At 43.9% G+C, this 25,407-nt stretch overlaps 1 protein-coding gene across 16 annotated transcripts in view; it reads left to right on the plus strand.

The window, feature by feature from the left end:
- Positions 1-25,407, plus strand: part of CLASP1 (cytoplasmic linker associated protein 1) — a 163,330-nt gene that overhangs the window by 13,679 nt on the left and 124,244 nt on the right. For all 16 annotated transcript variants that reach the window (XM_083584369.1, XM_083584380.1, XM_083584388.1 and 13 more), the window contains exon 2: positions 11,587-12,077. In XM_083584369.1, the coding sequence (XP_083440495.1) occupies positions 11,883-12,077 (195 nt within the window). In that variant the 5' untranslated portion in view covers positions 11,587-11,882. The remainder of the gene's footprint in view (positions 1-11,586; positions 12,078-25,407) is intronic.

Genomic DNA, 25,407 nt, shown 5'->3' on the forward strand with positions numbered 1-25,407 from the left:
TTAGGGCTTTAAAGGTCAGCACCAACACTTTGAATTGTGCTCGGAAACGTACTGGGAGCCAATGTAGGTCTTTCAGGTGTTATATGGTATTGGCGGCCACTCCCAGTCACCAGTCTAGCTGATGCAGTTAGTAAAAAATGAAAGCGATCTCCTTGTAGCTGTGCTGGGAGAGGAGAGGGAAAGCTCATACAGGATCATTTCAGTAATGATAAACCATGGCTCATTATCATGTCTAAACACAGCCATTGATCTTGGTTGTACATCATGAATTAGCAATATATGCGAAAGCTGGAATGAGCCCAAGCGAAAACTCATATTCATGCGCTTCCTCCTCCAATGCAACTGGGAAAAGGTAACATATAGACATAATGGCTGTCAGTGTCTACTAACTAGTCATGTTGGCTATATATGACATCCTATATTGGAAATAGTATGCCTCTGAATACCAGTTTCCAGAAGGTACGAGCAGGAAGGTTATGTTGCACTCATGTGCTGCTTGTGGGCTCCCCAGAGGCATCTGGTTTACCACAGTGGAACAGGATGCTGTACTAGATGGGCCTTTGGTCTGATCTGCCAGGGTTGTTACATTCGAAAGAAGCCAACTTCAAACCATGGTTTATGAAGCTGGTTGGTTTATTTTATTTTAGGCCACAATCTCTGGTTCGTACAACAGTGACAAGCTTGAGATTATTTGAAAATGGAAATTATTGCTGGTGAAATCTTCCTGGCTGAGAAGAGGCAGGGATGAGAGAGTGGACAAGACTAAGCCTTCATTTGTGGTAGTTTTAACTTGTGCACAAAGTGCTAAAGCATAGTTTAGTGTTACATGTGAGAGGGCCACTGTGTCAGACTGTAAATAGGAGCAAAGATGTTGTGTTGAGTTTATGGGAGGAGAAAATACCTATGGGAAACATCAATGAAATGGCTTTGTTGGGCAGAAAAGCAGAGTCGTCCAGATGTGTTATTTGGAAGGCCACAGATCTGTCTTGGGAACCTTTCTAGAAAACAAAGCTTATGGACAAAGCTTTCCTTGAAACTTCTGACTTTTAAAGAAAAATAAAGAATTAGTCATAGCAGGCAAAGTATTAATACATTTGAAGACCCACCTGAGGTTCTACTCTATTCATTTTTGGGGGGCTTGTTTCATAATCTGCCAAAATAACTGCAGTACTTCACTATAATTAAAATAGAGAATGTTGCAGAGGAACAATTGTGACATTCGATATCTATTTAAAATGTAAATGCTTTGTAGCAAGAGGCAGTTTTTAAAATCTCTGCATAGCATTAAGGTACAAATAATTTATTTCCCAAGAAGAAGAAGAAGAGAAGACTTACCCTCTCCCAGGGATATAGTGTCTCCTTTCGCTGTCTGGGGTGAGCACACACATGCTGGGGTGTGTGTGTGCATGCTGGGAGTGAGTGGGGTGTGCCTAAAGCAAAATTGGTAACCCCACAAATTTTGGGCAGTGGCAGCAAAAATAGAATAAAACAAAAGTAGGCATGGTGCTGGGGTAGGCAGAGAGGTTCAAACCTCTCAACCCACCACCCTAATAGGACTGCAAATGGCCTCATTCCTGCAAATTGGGATGGAGAGGGGACCAGCAGCCCACCTTCCTAGCTGATCTCCATGGGACTATGTCTCTTGTGCAATTGAGAATGTGCAAGCATGCATGAATGTGAAGTGGTCATACCTGCTTTTGGCCACATCCACCATGTAGCTCCCAGAGGGTTGGCCAAGAGTGAATGTGGCACTTATGCCGGAAAAAGTTGGCCATCTCCGTTACAGATTATTTTTTTGTACAGTGTATTGAACTTCCTGTTACCAAGTTCAGACAAAACTTGGATTCTGCCAGCTAGGTTTGCAAAGCTCTTTGTGGTCTTCACGACAGTTCCATGATGTAACCAGTTGTTGTTCCTGCTGTGACAGCAGGAAGCAGGATTTCAGTGCTAGCCAGCTGGCCCATCAAGTGCTGTCAGTAGGCTTCCATCAAATGTTGTTAAATTTTCCATGAAGTCAAGAATGCCTTGTCCGCATGCTTGGTTGCAGTCTGTGCTAGGGATGGAGAGTCCGCAAATTGGTTTGCTATAGACTCTGTCACAAGCATCCTTGCCCTGTCTGGTGAGTGTGACAATGAACATGACAGGGATGAACCCATTTTCCCAACTTGGAGCTTGGGAGAAGGGGCATGGGGCCTGTCACTACGATTGCACTTAGCTTTGGAAGAGTTCACAACCAAAATCCGTGAAATCCTGGTTAGCTGCCTGAGTTTTGTTTTTTTTAATGGACTGTGGCAATAATATATGCCACAAATGCTTAGAACAGTGTTTCTCAAACTTGGGTCCTTGGACCACAACTCACATCATCCCTGACCACTGGTCCTGCTAGCTAGGGATGATGGGAGTTGTAGTCTAACAACAACCAAGGACCCAAGTTTGAGAAACACTGGCTTAAGAGTTGACCATGAGTTGTCATAACTTTCTCTTGTTTTGTTATTAAAACTACATATGGCTATTATCTGACTGGTCAGATGCCAACATTAGTGGGAAGGCAAAGTTGATAGACAGGCTCTTTGTCAGATATTGGAACCTGACTCCTGTGTCCTGAACTCTGCCCCCTGGAGCACACAGTCTTGTTGCTTAAATCAAATGGCTGGGAAGAAAAACCTGGACGTGTCTGAAGTTTATGGGTGGGATCTGTACCATTTTACATTGCACACAGGTGCCCGACTTCAACATGCCTCTCTTCTGCAGGTCAGGAAGTAGTGAGTGGAGCTGAGGAGAGAACAATAGGGACCAATGGAAAATGGAAAAATATTGTTTTAATTGCAATATACTTTTCTGTAGGGGGGGAGGCAAAGTTATTTGTCTGGTTCTAATTCATATTGCTTCATATGAATTGCTAAACTTGAGATCGCAAGTCACATATTTTGGGGTTTTGTTCTTGCTACAAAATTCTCTGTCTCTGATTTGCAATCACTTATTACAGGGTTGGTGAACCCAGGAGCCTTGAGATGGTCTTGGGCTGGCATTGCCAGACAACAGGGGGCCTGGGCCTGGGAGTTGGAGTGCGGCAACAACTGTAGGGCCACAGGTTCTCCAGCCTCGTCCTACAATGTTCCTTCCAGAGGGGGGAAGTGTTGGTTGGCCTGCTGTTGGAAAAATAGCAAGTGGGGCCTCTTAAGGCTGATATGGTGGCCATCCACAGACCCCAGAGTGTACCATTCACAAATCTAAAACTACCATAAAGATACCAACAATTTCAAAAGTAGGGGAGGGGTCCATAGCTTGGCTTTTAAAAAACAGGGGGCTTACAGTGCTTGGCTGATTAGGAACTACTGGGCTAGTATATTCATTGTTGCGTAAGCTTTTGCCAGCGCACTTCATCAAATACATGAAGTGGGCAGATGTACAAGAAAACGGTTTGTGGGGTGTGTGTTTTAAACCGAGTGAGGTTTGAAAAACAGTGAGTGCTTGGCTGATTTCAGTGGGGTAGTTGTTTACTATATGTATATATTTCATGATTTTATTATAACCCACTCTGGAAAAGCTTTTCCAGGGAATGGCAGGGTAGAAAAGACTTTTTAAAAAAGAAAAGAAAAAAGTCCAGGAATGCAAGAGGAGCATGTATGCTCACAGTATCATGTGGAACACTCTGTGCACCCAATAAAATGGGGTTTTACTTATTTATATATTAACCCACCGCACCCTCACAAAAGCGTGCCACAATAAATCTATTGAGTCTTGAAGGTACTGCAAGGGTACTGTTTTTAAGGGATTACTGCATGTCAAGAAGTATTCTCCACCCAGCTCTGTAACCAGCCAAATTCATGCATGGGTGGAGCGGGTTTTCCACCAATTTGACTGCGCCGCAGTAAAAACAACAAAGACTCCTGCGGTACCTTGTGGTGCCACAATAATCTGGTTGTTGTTTGTTGTTGTTGCTGCTGCTGCTGAGAGAGAGAGAGAGACTTTCCTCACAAACTGTGACACGGTGTGTCCAATAATAGTCCATCTGGCTTAGGGTTCATATAGCGGTTTTTAAGTGCAAGTTATTTCAGAGGAAAGTGTTGAGTAGGAAGGTCTGTGCCTTCCAATCCTTGTTTCCAATTTTTGGCAGGCAAATGTCTTTGGGGATTGAAGCTCTTGGCAAACCTGGTTTGATCCTATTCTCTATGAAGTTTGACATTCTAAATAGAAGAGCCTGCCAACCAACCTTGATGCTTGTTTTATCCAAGGTCACAGCTGGGGTCGCCATGGGGAAAGGACTTTTGCATGTGCATGCTGAGTTCTTTTTCTTTCTTCCTTTTTTGAGTGGTTTGATGCTTTCCCTGCTATTCTCTGTGCTTTGGTCCAGGGAGCCTATGCACTAAGCAGCTAATTATACCTTTATCAGTGCTACCCTTGGGGCTATTAAGTGTGCACTACAGTCCTTGAACTTCTGGTCTTTCTTGTTTGCTTCTTGGATTATTATTATTTTTTTGGGGGGGTCATTATGGAGGATTTGAAGAAAAAACAAAAAACACACCACCTCCAAAACCATTATGTACAATAGTTACGTTCCTCAGCCTGCTTATTGTTGCTATGAAAATATTATTAAACTGATTGGGTGCAGCAATGGCTCACTGAAGCCCTCTTCGGGCTCTGGGAAGGGGCTCCTTGTGAGCCGCAAGGACTTTCCAGCTCTCTTCCTCCATTTCAGCCTAGAATTAGTTATTGATTTCCCGGTGCTGCGCGTATACGCTGCCACGTATGAGTCAATCGTGAGCAAGTGGGGGGCTGGTGCCAGTGGTAGAAGAGCCCATGGAAACTGAGCATCTTTGATGGTGACCTGTTTAGTAATAGGGCCCATCTGCACTATACATTTAAAGCAGTATCATAGCACTTTAAACTGTCATGGCTTCTGTGGGAATGTTGATATATTGATTATTAATATCTTTCCTAAATTGCACTAGCAAGTTTCTTCACTTAGCAGAGTGTATTCCCCCCTTACATGGCAGAAAACTGGTTGCAGACTTGTGTGAGCCTCTTAAGACAATAAACAATTCAACCTGGCTTGCCCAGATTGAGATATGTTCTATTATTCCTGGTAAGACCCCTTTGACCACCCTAAAAGAATAAAGACACAACAGTCTTATTCATAAGTAACAAAAAGTAGTTTTACTCAGAATCAGGCAGAGCACAGTGTGATCCCTGAAGGCGGGCTTTAGGCTTAAAGTTACAAACATGTACAAACAGGTTTAGCCCATATGGGAGATAACCTAGGGGTGAATCAGTACAGTCCAGGTGAATCAGGAAGTTCGCAGGACGAAAGAGAAGACTGAAGAGAGGGAGGTGGCTGCATGACTTGGCCTTTTACCAGGTCTGGAAAGGTCACGCCTACCTACCAGTCACATGCAAGGAAGGATGCTCCAGACCAGGTGTAACAGGAAGTTCAACTGGCTGGACCAAACATTCCCTTGCATGTCCACTCTCTAGCAAAACAAGGAATGTTGTATTTGACTGCTCCCAGTGGATTACATCCCACCTCTTCCCCCAAAGAATCATGGGAACTGTAGTATTTTTAAAGAATGAAAGAAAATGGACACAGTCCTGGGGTGGGTGGAGAGGTTTCAGCCTCCCATCCCAGCACTTTGATGGGGATCCAGATTGCTCCCTCTCCAGTCATGAGATTTATTAATTGATGATCAGGGAACAGAGAGAGATCTTTGATATCATGTGAGAATGTGGGTGGTCATGTCCACTTTTGACTGTACCCATTGCTGGCCTGCAGCCCCTAGAAAGTTGGCGAAGGTTTTTTGCTATTGGGCCAAAAAATGGTTAGCCACCCCTGCTCAATGTAAAAAAACCGCCCCCCTGGCAATACAACTAGCATGCTATGTTAGATTTCTCTTCCCCCCGAAAATAGTATGGCACCTTGCCATAAAATTTAAGGCAGTTATTTCGCCCTACCTTTCCCACCCCCCTCTTTCTTTCTCGGAGCTGCTGTCTCTTGTTGACAAAATTTCAGACTTAATGTACCCCTGGAAAGAGTCCTCAGATACAAAAGCTATTGTGTAAACAGAATAGGCGAAAGAAAATAATTGAAGCTGGAAGGCCATTGGCCTAATGAGCTCAATACAAGGGTTGTACTCCAGTCCGGTCCTAAACAATGAGAGATTCTAGTTGAACCTCCTTTGGCTAGAGTCACTGAAATGGTCCCAAGCAGCCTTACTTGGAGAGCTCTTCAAAGAGCTCTTATTAATCAAGGATGCTTTAGGCCTAGATGTCCATAGTCAGGCTTTAAAGGACAAAATGCAGAACAGTACCCGTTATTGTCCCCCGGCTCCTGCTCTTGCTTCTTGGGGGAATCTTTGCAGAAGTGTTGCATAACCCATTGGCAGAGAGTTATGGCCGACTCTTGAAAATCTGACCAAATCTGATTGGCAAGGGGTAGCCAACATGATGGATTCCCGGCTCCCATCAGCCCCAGCAAGCATAGCCAATGGGAAGGAATTATGTAGTCGGGCAACATCTGCAGGGCACAATGTTGACAACCCCTGGGATATAGCATTTATCTGCATCAGGTCAGCATCTCTCCCCCCCTGCCCACCCACCGGCAAGCATTCTCTGCTTCAAGAGGTTCCTCTGTTATAGGTTGTGCCACAGCCACTTAAAACCTACTCCTATAATCTACCATATTTTTCGCTCTATAGGACGCACCGGACTATAGGACGCACCGGACTATAGGACGCACCAGACCATAGGAGGGGGAGAACAGGAAAAAAAAATCTCCCCCTCTCTGCTCAGCGCCCCTTCAGCGAAGCAGCAGGAGAAACGGAGTCCCTTCCATTTCTCCTCCCGCTTCGCTGAAGGGGCGCTGCGCAGAGAGGGAAAACTGTGCAGCACCTCTCCAGCGAAGCGAAGCCTAGAGAGCAAGAGTGATTGGTGTGCACCGACCCCTCTCGCTCTCCAGGCTTCAGGCGGCTATCCGCAAGTCTTCGGAGTGCAGCGGGAACTCCTGCTGCGCTCCGAAGGCTTGTGGATAGCTGCCTGAAGCCCCTGGAGTGCAGCGGGAGTTCTCTGCGCTCCGGGGGCTTCAGGCGGCTTCAGTGACAGCAACGCGAAGCCTCTGGAGCGCGGGGGGAGCTCTCCCTCTGCGCTTTGGAGGCTTCGTGTTGCTATCACTGAAGCCAAGGAGCCTGCATTCTCTCCATAGGACGCACAGACATTTCCCCTTCATTTTTGGAGGGGGAAAAGTGCATCCTATAGAGCGAAAAATACGGTACTTTGGTATTCTTAAGCTTCTTTCCACAGTTTGAATTCTCAGGAAGACAAACACTGCTGTGTTCAGCTAACAAATCACTGGATTCATGCAGCCTCCAGCTAATACCGTACGAAGTCATAAAGGGATAGGAAGGATGGGGAAACCAGCCCAGTTGTTCTCCGGAAGCAGTGGATATAGATATTGGGGTGGTTTTCTCACATTGGCCAAACCATCCTGAACATACGTGAACTTCTTGTGAGAAATGAAGGGATAGCTCCTGGGGCAGTTTCTTCCTTGACATGAAGCCCTTGTTTGTGGTCTGGTGACTATCAAAGGGATCCAGGTAGTTGGATGTTGTAATACACAGGAAAGCTTCATAATGTAAGGTGCAGGCCAAAATTAATGGTTAAGATATTTGAAGTCCAGCTGTTGACAGTAGGCTTCGAGATGCTCTTTTTGTTTATTTATAGTTGCGCAATTGACTGTTCTCTTTTTAAAACAACAACAGTTTTTTATTGGTTTTATATAATTACAAAAGCACTGCCATTTGGCAGTAAACTGTCTTCAAAAGCAACTAAAATAATTATAGGTACTTTGAGCTCAGTGAATAATAATAGGCATGCCATGTAAAGTCCATAAAGTATGGTCCAGAATAAAAGACATAATGTGCTGACAAGCCAATATGATACTAAAAAAATGACCCTCTTTCTGTTAAAAGTAATAGTGTGGTCCTCTCAGTATACCTAACATAACACAAAATCAACAAAGGGATCCTCTATAAAAGTCTATATCATCCACATCCATTGATTTGCCAGCATCTGGCATCGAGCATGCTCTTTCACATTAGTTTATGTCACCAAATCATATCATGTACTAATAAATTTGTCTTCTGTGCTTTGACCTCCTATGACTCACATTTTTTAATGTCTGTTCTTCCATTATTGCTGTTTCCCAAACCATCTGTACCAGTAGGTAAGATTAGCATTTGAAGGATTCTTCCAGAAATGTGCCATAGCTGATCTTGCAGCCTGCAATAAATGACTACTTAAGTCAATATTGTGCAGATTCCTGTCTCTCTGCCTCTCAATTGTGTGTGTGTGTGTGTGTGTATGGTTGTCAGAGGATTTTGTCTATGGCAGTGGTGGGGAACCTGTGTCTTCTCCATATGATATTCGACTCCAGCTCCCATCATCCTTAACAATTGGACCTGCTGGCTAGGGCTGATGGGACTTGGAGTTTAACAGCAGCTGGAGGACTACTAGTTATCTATCCCTGACCCATAGTGTTAATATCTAGATAAGGGTGGCTGCGTTGAACTTTAAAGTTTTATCTAAGCCTGCTGTACAACCTTAATACAGTGAGTGAGACTGGCTGGGGCTGATGGGAGTTGTAGTCCAGATTTTCTGGAGGGCACCATGTTAGGGATGGGTGGCCTAATGGATGTGTTATGAGCCTCATTTTTTCTAATAAGAAAGCCCTTTACCCTTCAAGTTACATTTCCCGAACTCTTATAACCCACAAGTAACATCTGCATCATCCCTGTGTGGGGTACTGATACACACACCCAGCACCATTTTGATGTTTTTGCCCACTTGTCTATTGCTCTGGGAATTCGTTTTGTGTCTTAGGATTCAGCGAGGGACGTTTGTGCAGAGTCTTTTTTGTGAGCTAATTGTTTATGGAGAAGGGTATACATTATCTTTAAGTCCAGCCTTCCCGAACCTGGTGCGTTCCAGATACTTTGGACTGCAGCTCCCATCAGCTCTAGCCAGCATGGCCAATGGTCAGGGATGACAAGAGGTATAGTCCCAACACATTTGGAACTCGCCAGGGCAGGGGAGGCTGTTTTGAATAGACAACATACAGGCCATGACTGCTGGAGGAGTTTTGTCATTTCACTGACGGTCGGGGCTCTTTATATTAAAAAAGGGAAAAGAGAACTGCAGCAATGATGACCTAGAAATACAGTCTGTGAGGAAAGACACTTTGCTGACACTCTGCTCTTCAGATAAAAGTCAATTAGGATGTATTATTGTACTGTATTGTTTTTGTACTGGGTGATGCCTGTAGGTTTGCCCTGATTGTTTACTTGGCAAGAGATGTGCTTTACAGCTGTCTGATTAACACGCCCCCCCCCCCCCGCCGGCCGGCCTTCTCTTTTGAACTGAGCTTGACCTGTTTTCCTTCAAGTATGCCCTACTTTCTATACATCCAGGAGCTTCAGATGTTATCATTAGGCAGCTTATTTTTCTTTACATTAAAAGGCACCTGCAAATAATAGTTTTTAGGATGTGGAGACCCCCCCCCATTTTTTTAAAACCATGCAAGTGGTACTTTTCTAGCCGCATAAGCAGGGCCACATGGAAGACTGAAGTGGAAGGGCTGTGGGGGTTGTGGTGTGTGTCTGCCAGAATTAATGGAGAGAGAGAGAGAGAGAGAGAGAGAGTGTACTGTATTGGAATATGTGTGAACAAAGATTCATTTCATTATGGAGGGGGAAGGGAACATAGAGCCTGCAGCTGCTGGTAAAGTGATACAGAAGAGTTGGCAGCATTGTCACCGGGGGGGGGGGGGGACCTCCAGTATGTGCTTCCTCTGCCTCTCTCTAAAAGTCCTGTTTGAAAACACAGGAGTTTTTGAAGACACTGACACTTGGAGGAGGGACTGCATTTCTGTGTTAGGGCAGAGGACGAATGAAGCGCTCTGCCTTGCTTCAACCAGCCTGTTCACTTGCTTGCATGGAATTCCTTTTCCCTATACCTGCCGGGCTGATGCTTGAATACAAGGCCGCGTTAGAAACAGATGCATAATAATAATAATAATAATAGTCATGCTTATAATTTATAATAATATATTAATTAGCTGCCATTCACCCTAAGGTCCCAGGGCAGTTCACAGAATAAAATACAGGATAAAAACAAGTAAATAATTAAAACAAAACAGCAAAACAATAATCACCCCTTCCCACAGACACATTTTAAAGGCCTGGGTGAAGAGGAACATTTTTGCCTGGCACCTAAAATATATACAGTGGCACCTCGGGTTACATACTCTTCAGGTTACATACGCTTCAGGTTACAGACTCCGCTAACCCAGAAATAATGCTTCAGGTTAAGAACTTTGCTTCAGGATGAGAACAGAAATCATGCTCCAGCGGCGCGGCGGCAGCAGGAGGCCCCATTAGCTAAACTGGTGCTTCAGCTTAAGAACAGTTTCAGGTTAAGTACGGACCTCCGGAACGAATTAAGTACTTAACCCGAGGTACCACTGTATAATGAACCTCCATCTGGCATCAGTGGAGACCTTGCAGATACCAGATTTCTTAGGACACTTTGGCAACATGCATGACCACTATCTTTGGTAGCAGTTTTAAGGCTGCAGTTGTATACACCAAGGAGAGGGAACCTCTGGCCCCTGTCATTGCTGGACTCCATCTCCCATCATCCCTGATTGTTGGCCATGCTGGCTGGAGCTGAAGGGACTAAAGAGTCCAACAGCATCTGAAGGAACACAGGTTCCCCATTCCTGGTATACATACTAACCTGGGAATAAGTCCCATTGAAATCTGCGGGGTACACTTCTGAGTAACCCTGTACAAAGCTGCACAGTTAGTGCTTTCAAACATAGAAGTTATGTGGTAATTCTTACATGAATAATTTTATTGGGAGGCCAGGATATGGATAGCATTCTGGAGGTCTGCATGTTGAAACTCTTGACAGTGCAGTATATTTCTCAAAGTAGCTGCTAAAAACATGAAGCTGGCTTCAGGGAGTCATTCAGACTTGCTTTCTCATCCAGACTTGCCCTGTGCTATCACCAATATGCAAAACCTTGCTGTCACTTGCTCTGTGTGTCTGATGCGCACACAGACAGAACAGGAGGCGACTGCTTCAGTGGTTCTTTCTCAAGCCTTTTTTCTCTTTCTTTTGGTCGTGTCTGATTTCAGCAGACAGCACCCATGGCAAAGTATCCGTCTCTCCATACAGTTGACAGCCAGAAACCCATATTATAATTTGTTGACTGCATTTTTGTTGATGAAGAAAATGTGGGTTTCTTTTTTGTTTGTCTACGTGGTTTTTTCCCCTTAGCAGTTGATGCCCTGTATAACAGGATTGGCTCCTTTTTCTTCTTTGGGGCAGACTGCAGTGCTGTGTAATACATGAGAATAGTTGCAAGGAATGGTTGCAAGGGAACAGATAGATAAATTACTACTTTAAAAAACAACAACACACACACACAACATGACAGCTTTAAGTATCTCAGCTGGGACTTTATGCTGTTTGGCTGTTTGCTTTCTTCCTAGTTTGCCTCTAACTTTTCCCTCTTTTAAAATTTTCTTTCAGGATGGACTGCTGAACAGAGAAGCATCACAGACCTGGTCATACAGCACGGCTGGTCCGCTCCCAGCTTTATTTATCTATTACTAGTTATTTTGAATTGAACTTTTAATAACCTGCCAGCTGCTCTTCAGACACACATGGTGCATTGTTGCCATTCCCAGAATCACGTCTTTGAAATCCAGACCCTTGGTAACCTTCATCGAACAAAGAGGCGACCTAGAGGAGACATCTGCAGCAGGACTTTTCAAACCTGCTGCCCTCTAGCTTCTCCACTGGCTGTGCTGTTTTCCTAGCACAACATGGAGCCCACCATGGAGGGTTGCTTGGTCCAGGTTCTGCAGAAGGATGTTGGGAAGAGACTTCAGGTTGGCCAAGAACTGATAGACTATTTCTCAGATAAACAGAAATCTGCCGATCTGGAACATGATCAGACCATGCTGGATAAAATGGTTGATGGCCTTGCTACCTCGTGGGTAAATTCCAGCAATTATAAGGTAAGACTGATGTGCAGAGATGGGATTGCTAAGGTCAAATGTTGCTTCAACTCTGGCTGGTTCGTTCGCGCAGGCTTCTGTCAACAGTTATGGAACAGACATCACTCTTCGCTTTACAGCTTGCAAATCCTCTTGATCCCATGCATTTCTTGGTGATCTGTAGCCGATGTAACAGCAAGTTTGTAGTTTTGTGGCGTTTCGTTTCTGAAAATGTATACAGCCCACACTGCAGAACTCAAAATAAATTAAAAAGAAAAATACCCCCTCACACTTTTTACTGATGGAAATAAAAACAGGATCTTCATTACTGGGTTGGATCAGGGTCCTTCCTTGTAATGGTGAATATCTACTGGATTTTCAAGCTCCTTTAGAGTTACCCTGCTGCAACAAACAGCAATACTTGTAGGAAAGTCGACTTGGAAAGAGCCTATGCATGAGGGCATAATTTAATAATACAAGAAATACAGGAACATCAGCCCTGTGTCACACTCTCTCACCCCACCCCCTTCCATAATGTGCAGAATAACTTGCTGCGGTCCTTTTCCTGGTGTTATTACATGGTGGGGTTTTTAGACACTGCTTTAATTGTGCTACACGTTATGGAAGGGCCAGCTATTTTTAGTGGCAGCTTGGTATAATCATCCTAACCCAGCATTTGCCAGCTTGGTGTCCCCCAGGTGTTTTGGATTACAATTCCCATCAGTTATATTGACTAGGGATGATGGGAGTTGTAGTCCAAAACATCTGGAGGGCACCAGGTTGGCAAAGGGTATTCTACCCTAATCAGCATTCTTCAAGGCCTTCTGCGGGTCTTTCCCATCCCTACTGCAGTTTATTTTAACCGGAAATATTGGGGCTTAGACCCAAGGCTTTCTGCCTTCAGAGCTTTCTGCCTTCTACCACTGAGCTATTACCCCATTTAATGTTGACTAAATACTTGAAATTCACAGCTGAATCTTCTTGAGTGTCAGTTTGTTTTATCTGAGATATTGTCTGAAATAGTTTCATTAGCAGGAGCCGTGGCCTGACTTCTGCACATCAGCAGTACAGTCCCAGGTCAAATGGGGTTCTAGATTGCATTTGTCTACATTTCACGTACCCTACTTTTCACCCATCAGAAGATGATGGTTATCTGGCCAAAGGTTTAAGCCAGCCTTGCCCACGTTGGTGCCCTCTAAATGTTGTTGGATTCTAACTCCCATCAGCTTCTGCCAGTATGGTCAGTGGTCAAGGAATGATGGAAGTTGTAGTCTAGTGTTATCTGGAGAGAAAGTGGACATGGGGAAAGCTGCTGTGAATGGCTTTCAACATGGAGCTAACCAGTTACATCATAAGCCCAAGAGTAGTTCAGAAAGAATAAAACAGGTGGAAAAAAGTGTAACTTTGGGGCTGGTTGTTGTTCATTGTTACCTCAGTGGAGAGATAACAGGATGTGGATCTTTAAGTATTGGTCACTGCCATATGGGCCCTATATATAACTTCTTGGTTATCTAACTCCTGGTGGCAAGTGCTACAGTTGTTAGCAAATAGTTCACATGTGGGTAGTTTCAGCGAAGCCTTAAATAGTCATTATGAAGAGAGCATGATTTAGAGATGGTATCATAGTTAAAAGATATTCTGATAACAAAGAACATTATAAGTAGCCCCTTTTTTCTATCATAAATTGGAAACTGGGGCTCTCCTCTCTTGAGTTGAGAATTTTTTTTGAGGATGTTCAACCCTGAAGGCTGAAGAGAGGTAGTCATAGACACCTCTCCATTTTTATCCTAATCTGTGACAGTGACAGAGGGCGTAAGGAATATCTGAAGCGGACGAGGGTTAATACTGACTAATATTTGGATTCTGTGTTTAACTAAATGATGCAAAATTAAAATAGTGGTGTTGTAGAAAATGAAATTGTTCCATTTGTGCAAGGACTTCCATTTGCACAGCAGTACTTCCCCCTGTTCTCCACCAAGGCAGATTTACAGGGAGTGTGGCAGGAGAGGAGAGGAGAGGGAAGGGAAGTTCTGTTGCACAACCAGAAGTCTTTACTCAAATTGGATGGCTTCATTGGATACAACCTATGCATTTTAGCTGCCCCAAATTACCTTGTGAAGCGGTCCTTAGAAGTGTATCACTATAAACTACAGTCGTATCTTGGATCCCAAACTCCTTGCGAGTCAAACGTTTTGGCTCCCAAACGCCAAACTGAACGTCCGACACGGCTTCCAATTGGCTTCCTGCAGCTAATCAGAAGCCGCACTTTGGTTTCCGAACGTTTTGGAAGTTGAACCGAGTTCCGGAACAGGTTCCGTTCGACAACCAAGGTACAACTGTACTCTTAATTCAACACTTCTGATTAAGCTGGCAGGAAAGAGTGCATTAGACAGATACTGTTTGAAAGAGACTGGCAGGAAATGAAAAGCAACAGCTGATGATAAAACAGAGCTAGGAGAATTATTTCAAATTCCTTGGATTAATTGTAGCCTATCACACAGAGGGTGGTTGCAAGGACAAATGCAGAAGAGACGAGAAAGCACTCTGAAATTTATAGTTCTACTGAATTCATTTCTAGAGCCACACCTTTGAAAATATCACATACATGTAAATCTACATAATTTATAACAGCATTTTTTCCAAATCATATATTTCCCCCTTTCCCCTTCTTACATGCTCCTTATTATTTTGGTGCTTTGGATATATATGTAGAGACCTGGGATAAAAAGACTTTGGTTATGGCAATCCTAATTAACTTCTTTCCTCTTTGGCCTTCTCTGAAAGTATTCTGGTTGTTCTAAGGCTCTGTCATTTTCTTTAGCTTGCCCCCTCATACCCTCATGCCAGTCTTTGCTTGCCCTTTCCCATCACTTTCAACTTAGTAACATGCACCCTTTCTTTTTTTACACTACGTTCTCCCTTAACCACACCACAGTTGGGTCAGGGCTGTTCTGTGCCTGCACCTACAGATGCAGCTGGCGATACTGTGCTATAGTTGTGCATAAGCTATGCGCCGTTCCCCAAGATGGCTCTCACAGCCATGTTTTTCACTCCCTTGTGGCCTCATCTCATCATACTTTGGTAATGTAGGAATGCAGAGAGGATCTGGGACACGGGACAGAGAGGATCAAGTGGATAAATAGTAATAACAAATGCTCTTCCCTCTCTGCCCCCCCCCCCGATTCTGGATTCTGATGATGAATTTGTTCTCTGCAACACGAGATGCTACTAATGCCCCATGAACGGCGTGGGGTTGGCGGAGAACGTAAATACAGACAGAAGTAGATTGACATCTGCATTGTTTGTTACGGGGCATTGCTGGAGGTTTATTTTGCTTTGTATAATTGAGGGGTGGAACAGATGGCTTGAACTTAGTTTAAAGTGGGGTGTCTGTTAAAATTACTCATATGTAGCAATCATCATTCAGCTGCTTTAAGAAGCATACATGCTTTCTGAAGCATGCTTCTTGTTCTGTTGAAGTTCAGTGGAGGAAAGGAAACATGGAATTAGCTTGATGATGATGATGATGATGTGAAATGGACAGTGTTAACGTGCTCTTCCACTAAAGCAAGCTATATGATCTATGAACTTGATGAGACTTAGGAAGGAAGGTGGAATCAATGTTGACAGCTAAATAGGACTTACAGTGGTACCTCAGGTTACATATGCTTCAGGTTACAGACTCCGCTAACCCAGAAATAGTGCTTCAGGTTAAGAACTTTGCTTCAGGATGAGAACACAAATCGTGCTCCGGCAGCAGGAGGCCCCATTAGCTAAAGTGGTGCTTCGGGTTAAGAACAGTTTCAGGTTAAGAACGGATCTCCGGAACGAATTAAGTACTTAACCCGAGGTACCACTGTATTTGTTGTGTAAGTTTGAATGGATGCTTTTTTTTATAGCACTCTTCTTATTCCAAAGTATCACAATCTAATAGGACATGGCAAAGGCCCACTATTCCAGTTGCCCTTCAATTGGACTCCAGTCTCAAAAGTCTTGTAACTCCTTTTGCCAACAGTTGTAATATAAATAAATGTAATTTATTTAAGGTCTGCTAACAGGGGGGAAAACCAAGTTACAGAATATAAAACACATAAATTTGTTGAATGGCATGGGAAGGAAGCATAACTGTTAACGTGAAATAGATACATTTAGGTATTTTGCCCTGGGAATTAAAAATTGGAGCTCTCTGTTGGAACAATCAGAAGAGACTTTGGAGATCGACCAGTGAAAGTCTGTGTAATGGGGTAAATCAGATTTTCTCTAGTCCCTCCTGATACAAAACCAACAGGTGTGATACCACTAATGCTCAGTAGTTTGTGGGTCAGATATGTTAATAATGACCAAGCAACACAGCTGCTATGGGCTGTGTTGCTTTTGTTTATATATAAATATTTTAAGGAGTGAAAAATAATGTTTGTCAATAATCAGGTTAGAAAGTCAATGTTTGCCTTGTTGACTTAAGTTATTTTCACTTTTTTCCACTTTTGTGGCATGAGTAACTCTTTGCATGGGGGAGACAGAGGTTAGGTCAGGTGAGAAGTTCCTGGCCAGCCTTAACCTTCTCCGCATTTGTGCTGCTTAGCTGTGTGTCACTGTACAGGCCTCTAAAGTAACACCTCTCTGAAGATGTTAGCACAGCTTTTTTGTTTTTGTGGGTCTGAATTTAGCACAGATGTGCCAGTGTGATTTGCATTTGCAGTGTCTTCTGCAGGCGCTCCTGACCTACATTTTTCCACGGCAAGCTTTTAAAGGTATAATGAGCAAAGCTACATCAAATTTTGCGACAAGAAAACTCAAAACCTTATTTGGGATGCATTTTGATGTTAATGTAGGTAGATTTGCACAAAGGTACTTCATTTGTTTCATTCAGTTCCCTTAACCTGTCAAATATTTGGGAAAGAGGGAGGGGGGAGAAGGAAGTGAGAGCCATGGAGTAGGGCAGCTAGTGTACAGGAGCGGCCCTTCCTACTGAAGACCTCTCCTCTCTAGCTGACTTTATTTCCTGTAGAGAAGAAGTGCAGGGCCAGCTTTCGCATGAAAATTATGCTTTTGGTAACAGATTCTCAAGTGGGCACCCTACTGGGTATGGAAGTCCTGTCATTTTGATAGCTTTTTTGCCTTGGGTGCAAAAATATCTAATGTTCGCCCACTTAATTTTATTTATTCATAAGAGTATTTCTAAACTGGCAACTCCCTCTCTCTCCCTCCCTCTCTTTTTCCTCCCTCCCTCCCTCCCTCCCTCCCTCCCCTCTCATATCATCTATCTGTCTATCCATCTAACAGCAATACAATAAGAGCATTAAAGCTATATAAAATCATAAAATGCAGAACACATGACCACCACAGAACTAAATTAGTTCTCTGAAATTGCTTCACAAAACAGGTGAGGAAATATCAAAATTGTAGGTGCTCGTCTGCTTTCGATGGCAACAGTGTTCCAAAGTATTGGCGCCACTACGCCAAAAATATTAGCTTGCGTAGAAACTAAACAAATATTGGACGACTGCGTGACAGTCAGGAGGGCTTCTCCAGATGATGGCCGCAATCTGGCTGGTGTCTAAGGGACATGGCAGTCCTTCAGGTAACCTGGTCCTAAGCTGTTTATGGCTTTATACACCTTGAACATAGCTAGTAAGGTACTGGGAGCCAAAAGCTGGACCACCCACCGCATTCGGCAGCACCTGCAGTTTTTGAACCAGACTGCTGCTAGTTTTCTGTGGTTTTGATTTGAATTCTGTGTTCCCTAATCCTTTTTCTGATGATGATGTTGGTTTTGACTTGTCTGTTGCTTTGCTAGGTCTGTGTTACCCAATATCTAGATATTTTCTGCAGGTACACTGGTATTGCCAGAAAAACGAGTATCTCTGGGAGGGGGAAAGGCAAGCAAGTGGGGTTAATGTTGTTCCAATCCCCCTTCATTTGATTTCATTGACCTGAGCTGTAAAGCCGTTAGAATTTCTGCGGTTGCTTATGGCAGGGAGTGGGTGTGAGGGAGAGTCAGGGTGGGAATGTTAACATTTGGTAGCTTTCAGATATTCATAATAGAGGAGCAGGGTGGTGGGCAGAATCATGCTTTTAATAATGAGCAGGCCAGACAACAGTATCTTTCAGCTCTTCCCAGTGGCTTGCCAGCATGTTATGAAATTCTAGCCTGTAGGCCACGTATTTCTGAGGGAAGGACAGGAAGGGGAAAAAAGAGACCTTGTGTGGAAATATTTAGACCAAAATGTGACCCTTGTTTGCAGTTTTTAATTGGGGAGTGTGAAGAAAGAACACCTTTGAAAAACGTATTTTTAACCTTTGTTTTCTGTAAGACGCAACGAGAAGTTCTGCAAGAAAAAGAGGGGTTTTTTCCCCTTTTCTTTTTGAGTTTTACTAATAGAGTTCACTTTCTCCAATGAAAGTGGATTTCAGCTTAGGCGAGCTGTTTTGAGAATATTTATTGCCTTCTGCATTCCTGCTAGTGACTTTGACCTGTATTGTGCTGTTTTGTCCAAAGCTGACATAAGTGCCTGGAAAAAAAATCCTGCCATCAAAACAAAATTGCTGGGGCTTGAGTTTGTTTGTTGTAAGTTTGCCAGATGAAATATGCTTCATATATAAGTGTAGTGTTACTCCCTCACAATGCTAATCTGGCCTGTGAATTTTTTTAAAGCCAGCTTGGTTATCACCATTGCAATTCTTCTGTGAACTTTAATTCCTGTTTTGCAGAACTCAAGGACAATTGGTATGTGGGCAGCAGCATAAACATAGCCTTGCTGGGATAGACAGCAGGCCTGTCTAGCTTAGTAGATTGGTGTGCTATATACTAGTTCCCCCCTAACCTGGTGCCCTCCAGATGTGGTCTGATTATTTGAGCTACTGACCTTCTGAATTTTATAGCTATTTACAGCATGGAGATATAAATTATCAGAGCTAATAAATAGATTATATGTGCATACATGGCTGGGGCTGAGTTAAAAATCTGGTTTCCTTGGTTTTTTAAAATAGAGTTTAAATCCAGATGTCTGGAATTTAAATTTAAATTCCAGATGTCTGGAAGCTGTGGCTGGATGGTTACGTGGGAGCCGGTTGAAGCTAAATCCTTCGAAGACAGAGGTCCTGTGGCTGGGACGGGACGATATGGGATTGGGGGGGCAACTCCCATCTCTTGCGGGGGCGCAGTTAGTGCCAGCACCGTCCGTTAAGAGTTTGGGTGTAATCTTCGACACCTCCCTTTCCATGGAGGCGCAGATTGCAGCTATAACAAAGGCGGCATTTTTCCATCTCCGCCAAGCTAAGCAGTTGGCTCCTTACCTCTCTCGCCCTGACCTAGCCACTGTGATCCACGCGACGGTCACCTCCAGACTGGATTATTGTAACTCGCTCTACGTGGGGCTGCCCTTAAGACTGACCCAGAAACTCCAGCGGGTGCAGAATGCTGCAGCGAGACTCCTTACGGGGTCTTCGCTACGAGATCACATTCATCCGGTGCTATATCAACTGCACTGGCTCCCGGTGGAGTACAGGATCAGGTTTAAGGTGCTGGTTTTAACCTTTAAAGCCCTATACGGCCTTGGACCCTCGTACCTACGGGACCGCCTCTCCTGGTATGCCCCACAGAGAAACTTACGGTCTTCAAATAAAAATATCTTGAAGGTCCCAGGCCACAGAGAAGTTAGGCTGGCCTCAACTAGAGCCAGGGCTTTTTCGGCTGTGGCTCCGACCTGGTGGAACACTCTGTCACAAGAGACTAGGGCCCTGCAGGACTTGACATCTTTCCGCAGGGCCTGCAAGACAGAGCTGTTCCGCCAGGCCTTTGGCCAGGGCACAGCCTGACTCCCTCCCTCGGCAATCTTCGCGGAGCTCTGGCCCAATAGTGGCCAGTGGCTTGAACTTAATTAATTTTATAATGAATGATTTTAGAGCGTTGTTTGTGTTGTACTTTTGTATTGTTTTATTGTTGTTAGCCGCCCTGAGCCCAGCTTCGGCTGGGGAGGGCGGGATATAAATAAAATTTATTTATTATTATTATTATTAAATGGATAATTTTACATTTACTTCTGCAAGTGTTGTTACTACTACTCTGAAATCCACTTTTGGATGAAGGTGCAGTTTTAGGAATTCAGATAGTAAAAATTCAATAGCAGATGACCAAATCAGCAATTATTCTTGTCAAACACAATGAGAAGCACCGAACAAGGTGGCTGGATAGGGATTTTAACAATAGGGGAAGGGAGCTATCATCATGTTATTTGTCAGGCTTAGGTGCTGATTTAATGAAAAATTAAGGAAACTTCTTAAATGATGTTGCAGAATCACATCTGCATGTTCTGAGAGTTCTGTCAGCACAGGAGTGGATATCCAGCACTTCTTGAGAGTTACCACATACAAGAGCCACCTAAAGCGGGATACAGTGGTACCTCTGATTACATACGCTTCAGGTTAAATACGCTTCAGGTTACAGACTCCGCTAACCCAGAAATAGTACCTCAGATTAAGAACTTTGCTTCAGGATGAGAACAGAAATCGTGCTCTGGCAGCGCGGTGGCAGTGGGAGGCCCTATTAGCTAAAGATGGTGCTTCAGGTTAAGAACAGTTTCAGGTTAAGAACAGACCTCCAGAACGAATTAAGTACTTAACCTGAGGTACCACTGTATAAGGGATAGTTGGCTATGAATGTGGTTCTGGCATCTCACATGTCTTACCTGTCTTGACACTGCTTGTTTTATATGAAACTGCTGTACTGCAAATGGGACTCCCCATAGCATGCATGGATCGTGTGGGCGAGTGAATGGAATTAACTCTTGGAGAGAGAGACAGCGGGTGTGAATAGGACAGAGTGGTCAAAGGGTAACTGATCCCTGTTAGATGATCTTGAATATGTGTCCTATAAGAAGCGCATGGAATGTAGAAGGAATGGAACAAGAGAGGATGTGCTGTGCTGCATTTGACTCACAGCCATGCTTTGCTCTTTTTGTTTATATCCCCTTTCAGTGGCAGATAACAAGAGTTGCCTTGTAAATACTGTAGTATGTTCCGGTGGAGGCTGCCCAGCCTATTGTCTCTCTATTAAATCTATTACTTTGATGTGTTGAATTTTATTTTTTGGTAATGCTATCTGTAACATTATCATTCACTGCCATCCCTGTTAATCGGAATCATTTACCTTTGAATCCCATTGTCTGCAGAACTAGTTCCAGGGTTGGAAAAGACTGGTTTTTAAAGGGATAATTATGATAAATCTAATAGAGTTTCTTTCTGCCGTTGTCATAGAAATCAAAAGATAAGTGTTTCTTCTCCTTCTCTCAGTTTTGCTAATTGTTCCTTAATGGAAGACTTTGAATGGCTACCTGCATTGTGCAATACAGAAAAGATCTCATCCACATGTTCTGTTAGATAAGGAAGGATATTATTAAATATATATATTTACCGTATTTTTCGGCTCATAGGGCGCACCGGCCCATAGGACACACCTAGGTTTTTTGGGGGGGGGAATAAAGATTTTTTTTTATTCCCCCCCCCCCAGGCGCGGGGCTGGGGCGGGGGAAGCCCGAGCTTCCCCTGACCCCAGCCCCCAGAACAGGCAGCTCTCCACAAGCCGCACCCCCCCCAGCGCACCCCCAGGTTTCGGGGTGCAGGCAGCTCTCTGCAATCCGTGGGAGGGCTGCGCGACTTCGCGCAGCCCTCCCACGGCTTGCGGAGAGCTTCCTGAAGCCTGGAGAGCGAGAGGAGTCGGTGCGCACCGACCCCTTTCGCTCTCCAGGCTTCAGCGAAAGCCTGCATTCGCCCCATAGGACGCACACACATTTCCCCTTCATTTTTGGAGGGGGGAAAGTGCGTCCTATAGGGCGAAAAATACGGTATATATAGTGGCAGATTACCCTTTTTCAGAGTAATCAGTATTTATAATTATAGCAGCTGTTGGAACACCAAGAATATTGAGGTGATTGAGTGGACGAGACCAATACTGGGTCCAGTGGTCAGTGAGGGTGGTTTTTGCATGTGCTGTAGAGGGAAGTGAGGGGCAGATGGGGCTCCTCAACCTGGGAAGCTAGCCCTTCTAGGAGAAGGTAAACTTTGATCCTAAACTTCCTCTGCCTTGTGGGATATCTTTGGGAGAAGAAAAGGCTAAGGAGTAAACCCTACACTAATCCGGAGTGGAGTCCCTAAGATGGTTGGATGGCGCCTTGTACACCTCCTTCCAGCAACTCCTGCACCCAATCTGGTGCCAAATATACTGCTGTGCTTTCCTTTGGACTATACCCATGAGGCCGAGAAGGGGGTCTTGTCGTTTGGCAACACAGGACCAGCCTTGCACCCCAGGTACTTCAGTACTGCTAACTCAGTGGTTTGACTTCACCCCCTGGAGGCGCACTCCCTTGTGTCTCGAGTCAAATGGATGCCAACAACAGCAACCCCATGCCCTTTGGTTGCTGTTGAGAAGAATCGAACCAGTTTAATCCTGAGCGAGCCCTTTTCTTTGTTGCTCATGGGGCACAAACTTTGGGTCCTGATTGTCAAAGGAGGCTTTCTCCCATGGCTGCTTCAGGTTGTGGGTTGCCACTGGTGCCACAGGAAGGGTTGTCCCATTTTGTGGATAGCTTAGCCTGCACTGCCCACGTGCCTTTTCAATGGAGTACAGTGGTACCTTGGTTTACGAACTTAATCCGTAAATAGATAGCAGTCCCAAGACCTGAAGCGTATTTGCTTCATTGAACAACCGACCAATCAACAGTAACCAGCCAGCATGGGCAACCCACCATTCAGCAATTAAAATCAATCACAGAATCCACAGATTTAACCACAATAGCAATAAGACAATGCACAGCAACTTCAGATTAGAATAAGGAGAGCAGCAAGTAATAAAACAGGCTAAACAATCTGCTTCTCAAAGTACCGTATCTCCAAGGGGATAGAAATAAAGATGCCAAACATGCTCAAAAACTAATAGTGTGTTCCTCTCTCACCTGGACATCTAACCTCCGAATTCCCAAATCTTTACTCCTACCAAAGGAGTACCAACAAACTAGGCTTATACAGTGGTAACTCGGTTTAATAACAGCCTGGTTTAAGAACAATTTGGTTTACAAACTCCACAAAACCAGAAATAGTGTCTTGGTTTGAGAACTTTACCTCGGTCTAAGAACGGAATTTGAGCGGTGGAAGGGCACCGGCGGTGGAAGGCCTCCTTAGGGAAAGTGTGCCTCGGTTTAACAACGGTTTTGGTTTAAGAACGGACTTCCGGAACAGATTAAGTTCATAAACTGAGGTACCACTGTACAATGATTCGGCTTTCTCTGTTTGCATTTGCCCTGCCTACAGTGTTGGTATAGATTACAGTTGAAAATGGTTTTTCAAATTGTAACTTAAAATGCTATTTCTGCTCATCTGAGCAGCTGCTTAGGCAGCAAATATATTCTCAGTTGTTCTGACTTTGACCAAATATAGTTGAATGCAAAGTTCTTTTTAAGCATTAAAGGGAAACCTATTTATAAAAATAAGGTTGGCTGGGTACAGTTGGGTACATGTTGTATACTGTGAGCTTGTCTATAGCATACAGTAGATTCTATATAGCTGAATACAGTTATTTTGAAGTGGCTCTGAATCTCCATCCTTCCTGTTTGGCCTTCAGTCCTCCCTCTTTAAAGCTGCATGAAAATGGCATGTTTCCAAGTGTTACGGAAAACCTTCTATTGCTATCAAGTGCTATGTTCAAATCTTTCGGCTTCCTGCTTTTCAGTACCAGGGGAAGGTCCTAGAACAGATAATTCAACAGTCGGTCTGTGAGCATTTAGAAAAGGATGCTGTGATTACTAAGACCAAGCATGTGTTTCTCAAAAATCAGTCATGCCAGACCAATCTGATTGTTTTTTTGGTTTTTTTGACGGAATTACAAACTTGGTGAATCAGGAAAATGCTGTGCACATAATGCATCTTGATTTCAGTAAGGCTTTTGACAAAGTCCCCCATGATACTCTTGCGAGGAAGCTGGTAAAATGTGAGTTGAATGAGGTAACTGTTGGGTTCGGTCAGTCAGTCAGCTACAAGCCCGCCTAATTAGTACTCATTAATGGTTTGTCATCATCCTGGAGGAGCGCTTGAAGGAGCTGGGTAGGTTTAGCCTGGAAAAGAGGAGACTGAGGGGAGATATGATAGCAATCTTCAGATATCTTGAGGGCTGTCACATGGAGGAGGGAGCATGCTTGTTTTCTTCTGCTCTGGAGGGTAGGACTCGAACCAATGGCTTCAAGTTGCAAGAAAAGAGATTCTGACTAAACATTTGGAAAAACTTTCTGACGGTAAGAGCTGTTCAGGAATGTAACAGACTCCCACGAGAGGTGGTGGACTCTCCTTCCTTGGAGGTTTTTTAGCACAGGTTGGATGGCCATCTGTCAGGGATGCTTTAGCTGAGATTCCTGCATTGCAGCGGTTGGACTAGATGACTCTGGGGGTCCCTTCCAACTCTAAGATTGTATGATTCTAAGAGTATAAATTTTCAGTTCATGCACTAAAAATTAATGAGCTTCAGTTGTTGCACTCCTCAGAGCAAAACCTGCCTTTAATCTGGCATATAAAGACTGATTATATAAAAATGGATTTCTTCTCACACCTTTAATATTCAGCGCACACCTGTAATGAAGTATGCACTTGTCACGAACTTTATATGCGTTGCACGAACGTTACATTTGAAAAGTAGACTCTGTGTGGTCTGATTGGATAGCCCAGGGATACTTTAAAAAATATCCTTCAGATAAACGTGGCTCGCTACTAACAGTGGAATAGCTCTACAAACAAACAACCATAATAAATGAGCCGTATGTTCCAGATTTGCAGTGTTAGCAAAGGAGGGCTACAAGAACCCTCCTTTCCCAACCTTGTGATCTCTGGTTGCTGTAGGACTCCAACTCCCATCAGTCCCAGTCAGCATGGCTGAGTTGGCCAATCCATAGAGCCGCCTCTTATTCATTAGCCGTGGCTATTGAATCTTGCAAGCTGGCAATGTGGTTGAGTGTCCCCAAATATAAACGTTTGCAGCACTGAAAAGCTACCTCAGACCAACTATCCTTCCTTCATTTGTGACTTAAGGAACATGGGAAGCTTCCTTTATTCCATTGGTTCAACTAGGTCTGTATTGACTGGTAGTAACTCTCCAGTGCATTAGACAAGGATCTTGCCCAAGCCTACCTGGAGATACCAGGGATTGAACCTGGGATTGTTTGCTTCCAAAGCTATGGCCCTTCCCTATTTGTCCAATGTCAGAATATCTGTTAGCCCACTATTGTCTACTCTAGCCTGGTTCATGCATCATACAAAACCATAGTTTAAAGCAAACTATGGTTTAATGTGAACGAGCAGCACACTGATGCAT

This window comes from Podarcis filfolensis, assembly GCF_964270895.1.
Source record: "Podarcis filfolensis genome assembly, chromosome: 1".
In the NCBI taxonomy this organism is placed as follows: Eukaryota; Metazoa; Chordata; class Lepidosauria; order Squamata; family Lacertidae; genus Podarcis; species Podarcis filfolensis.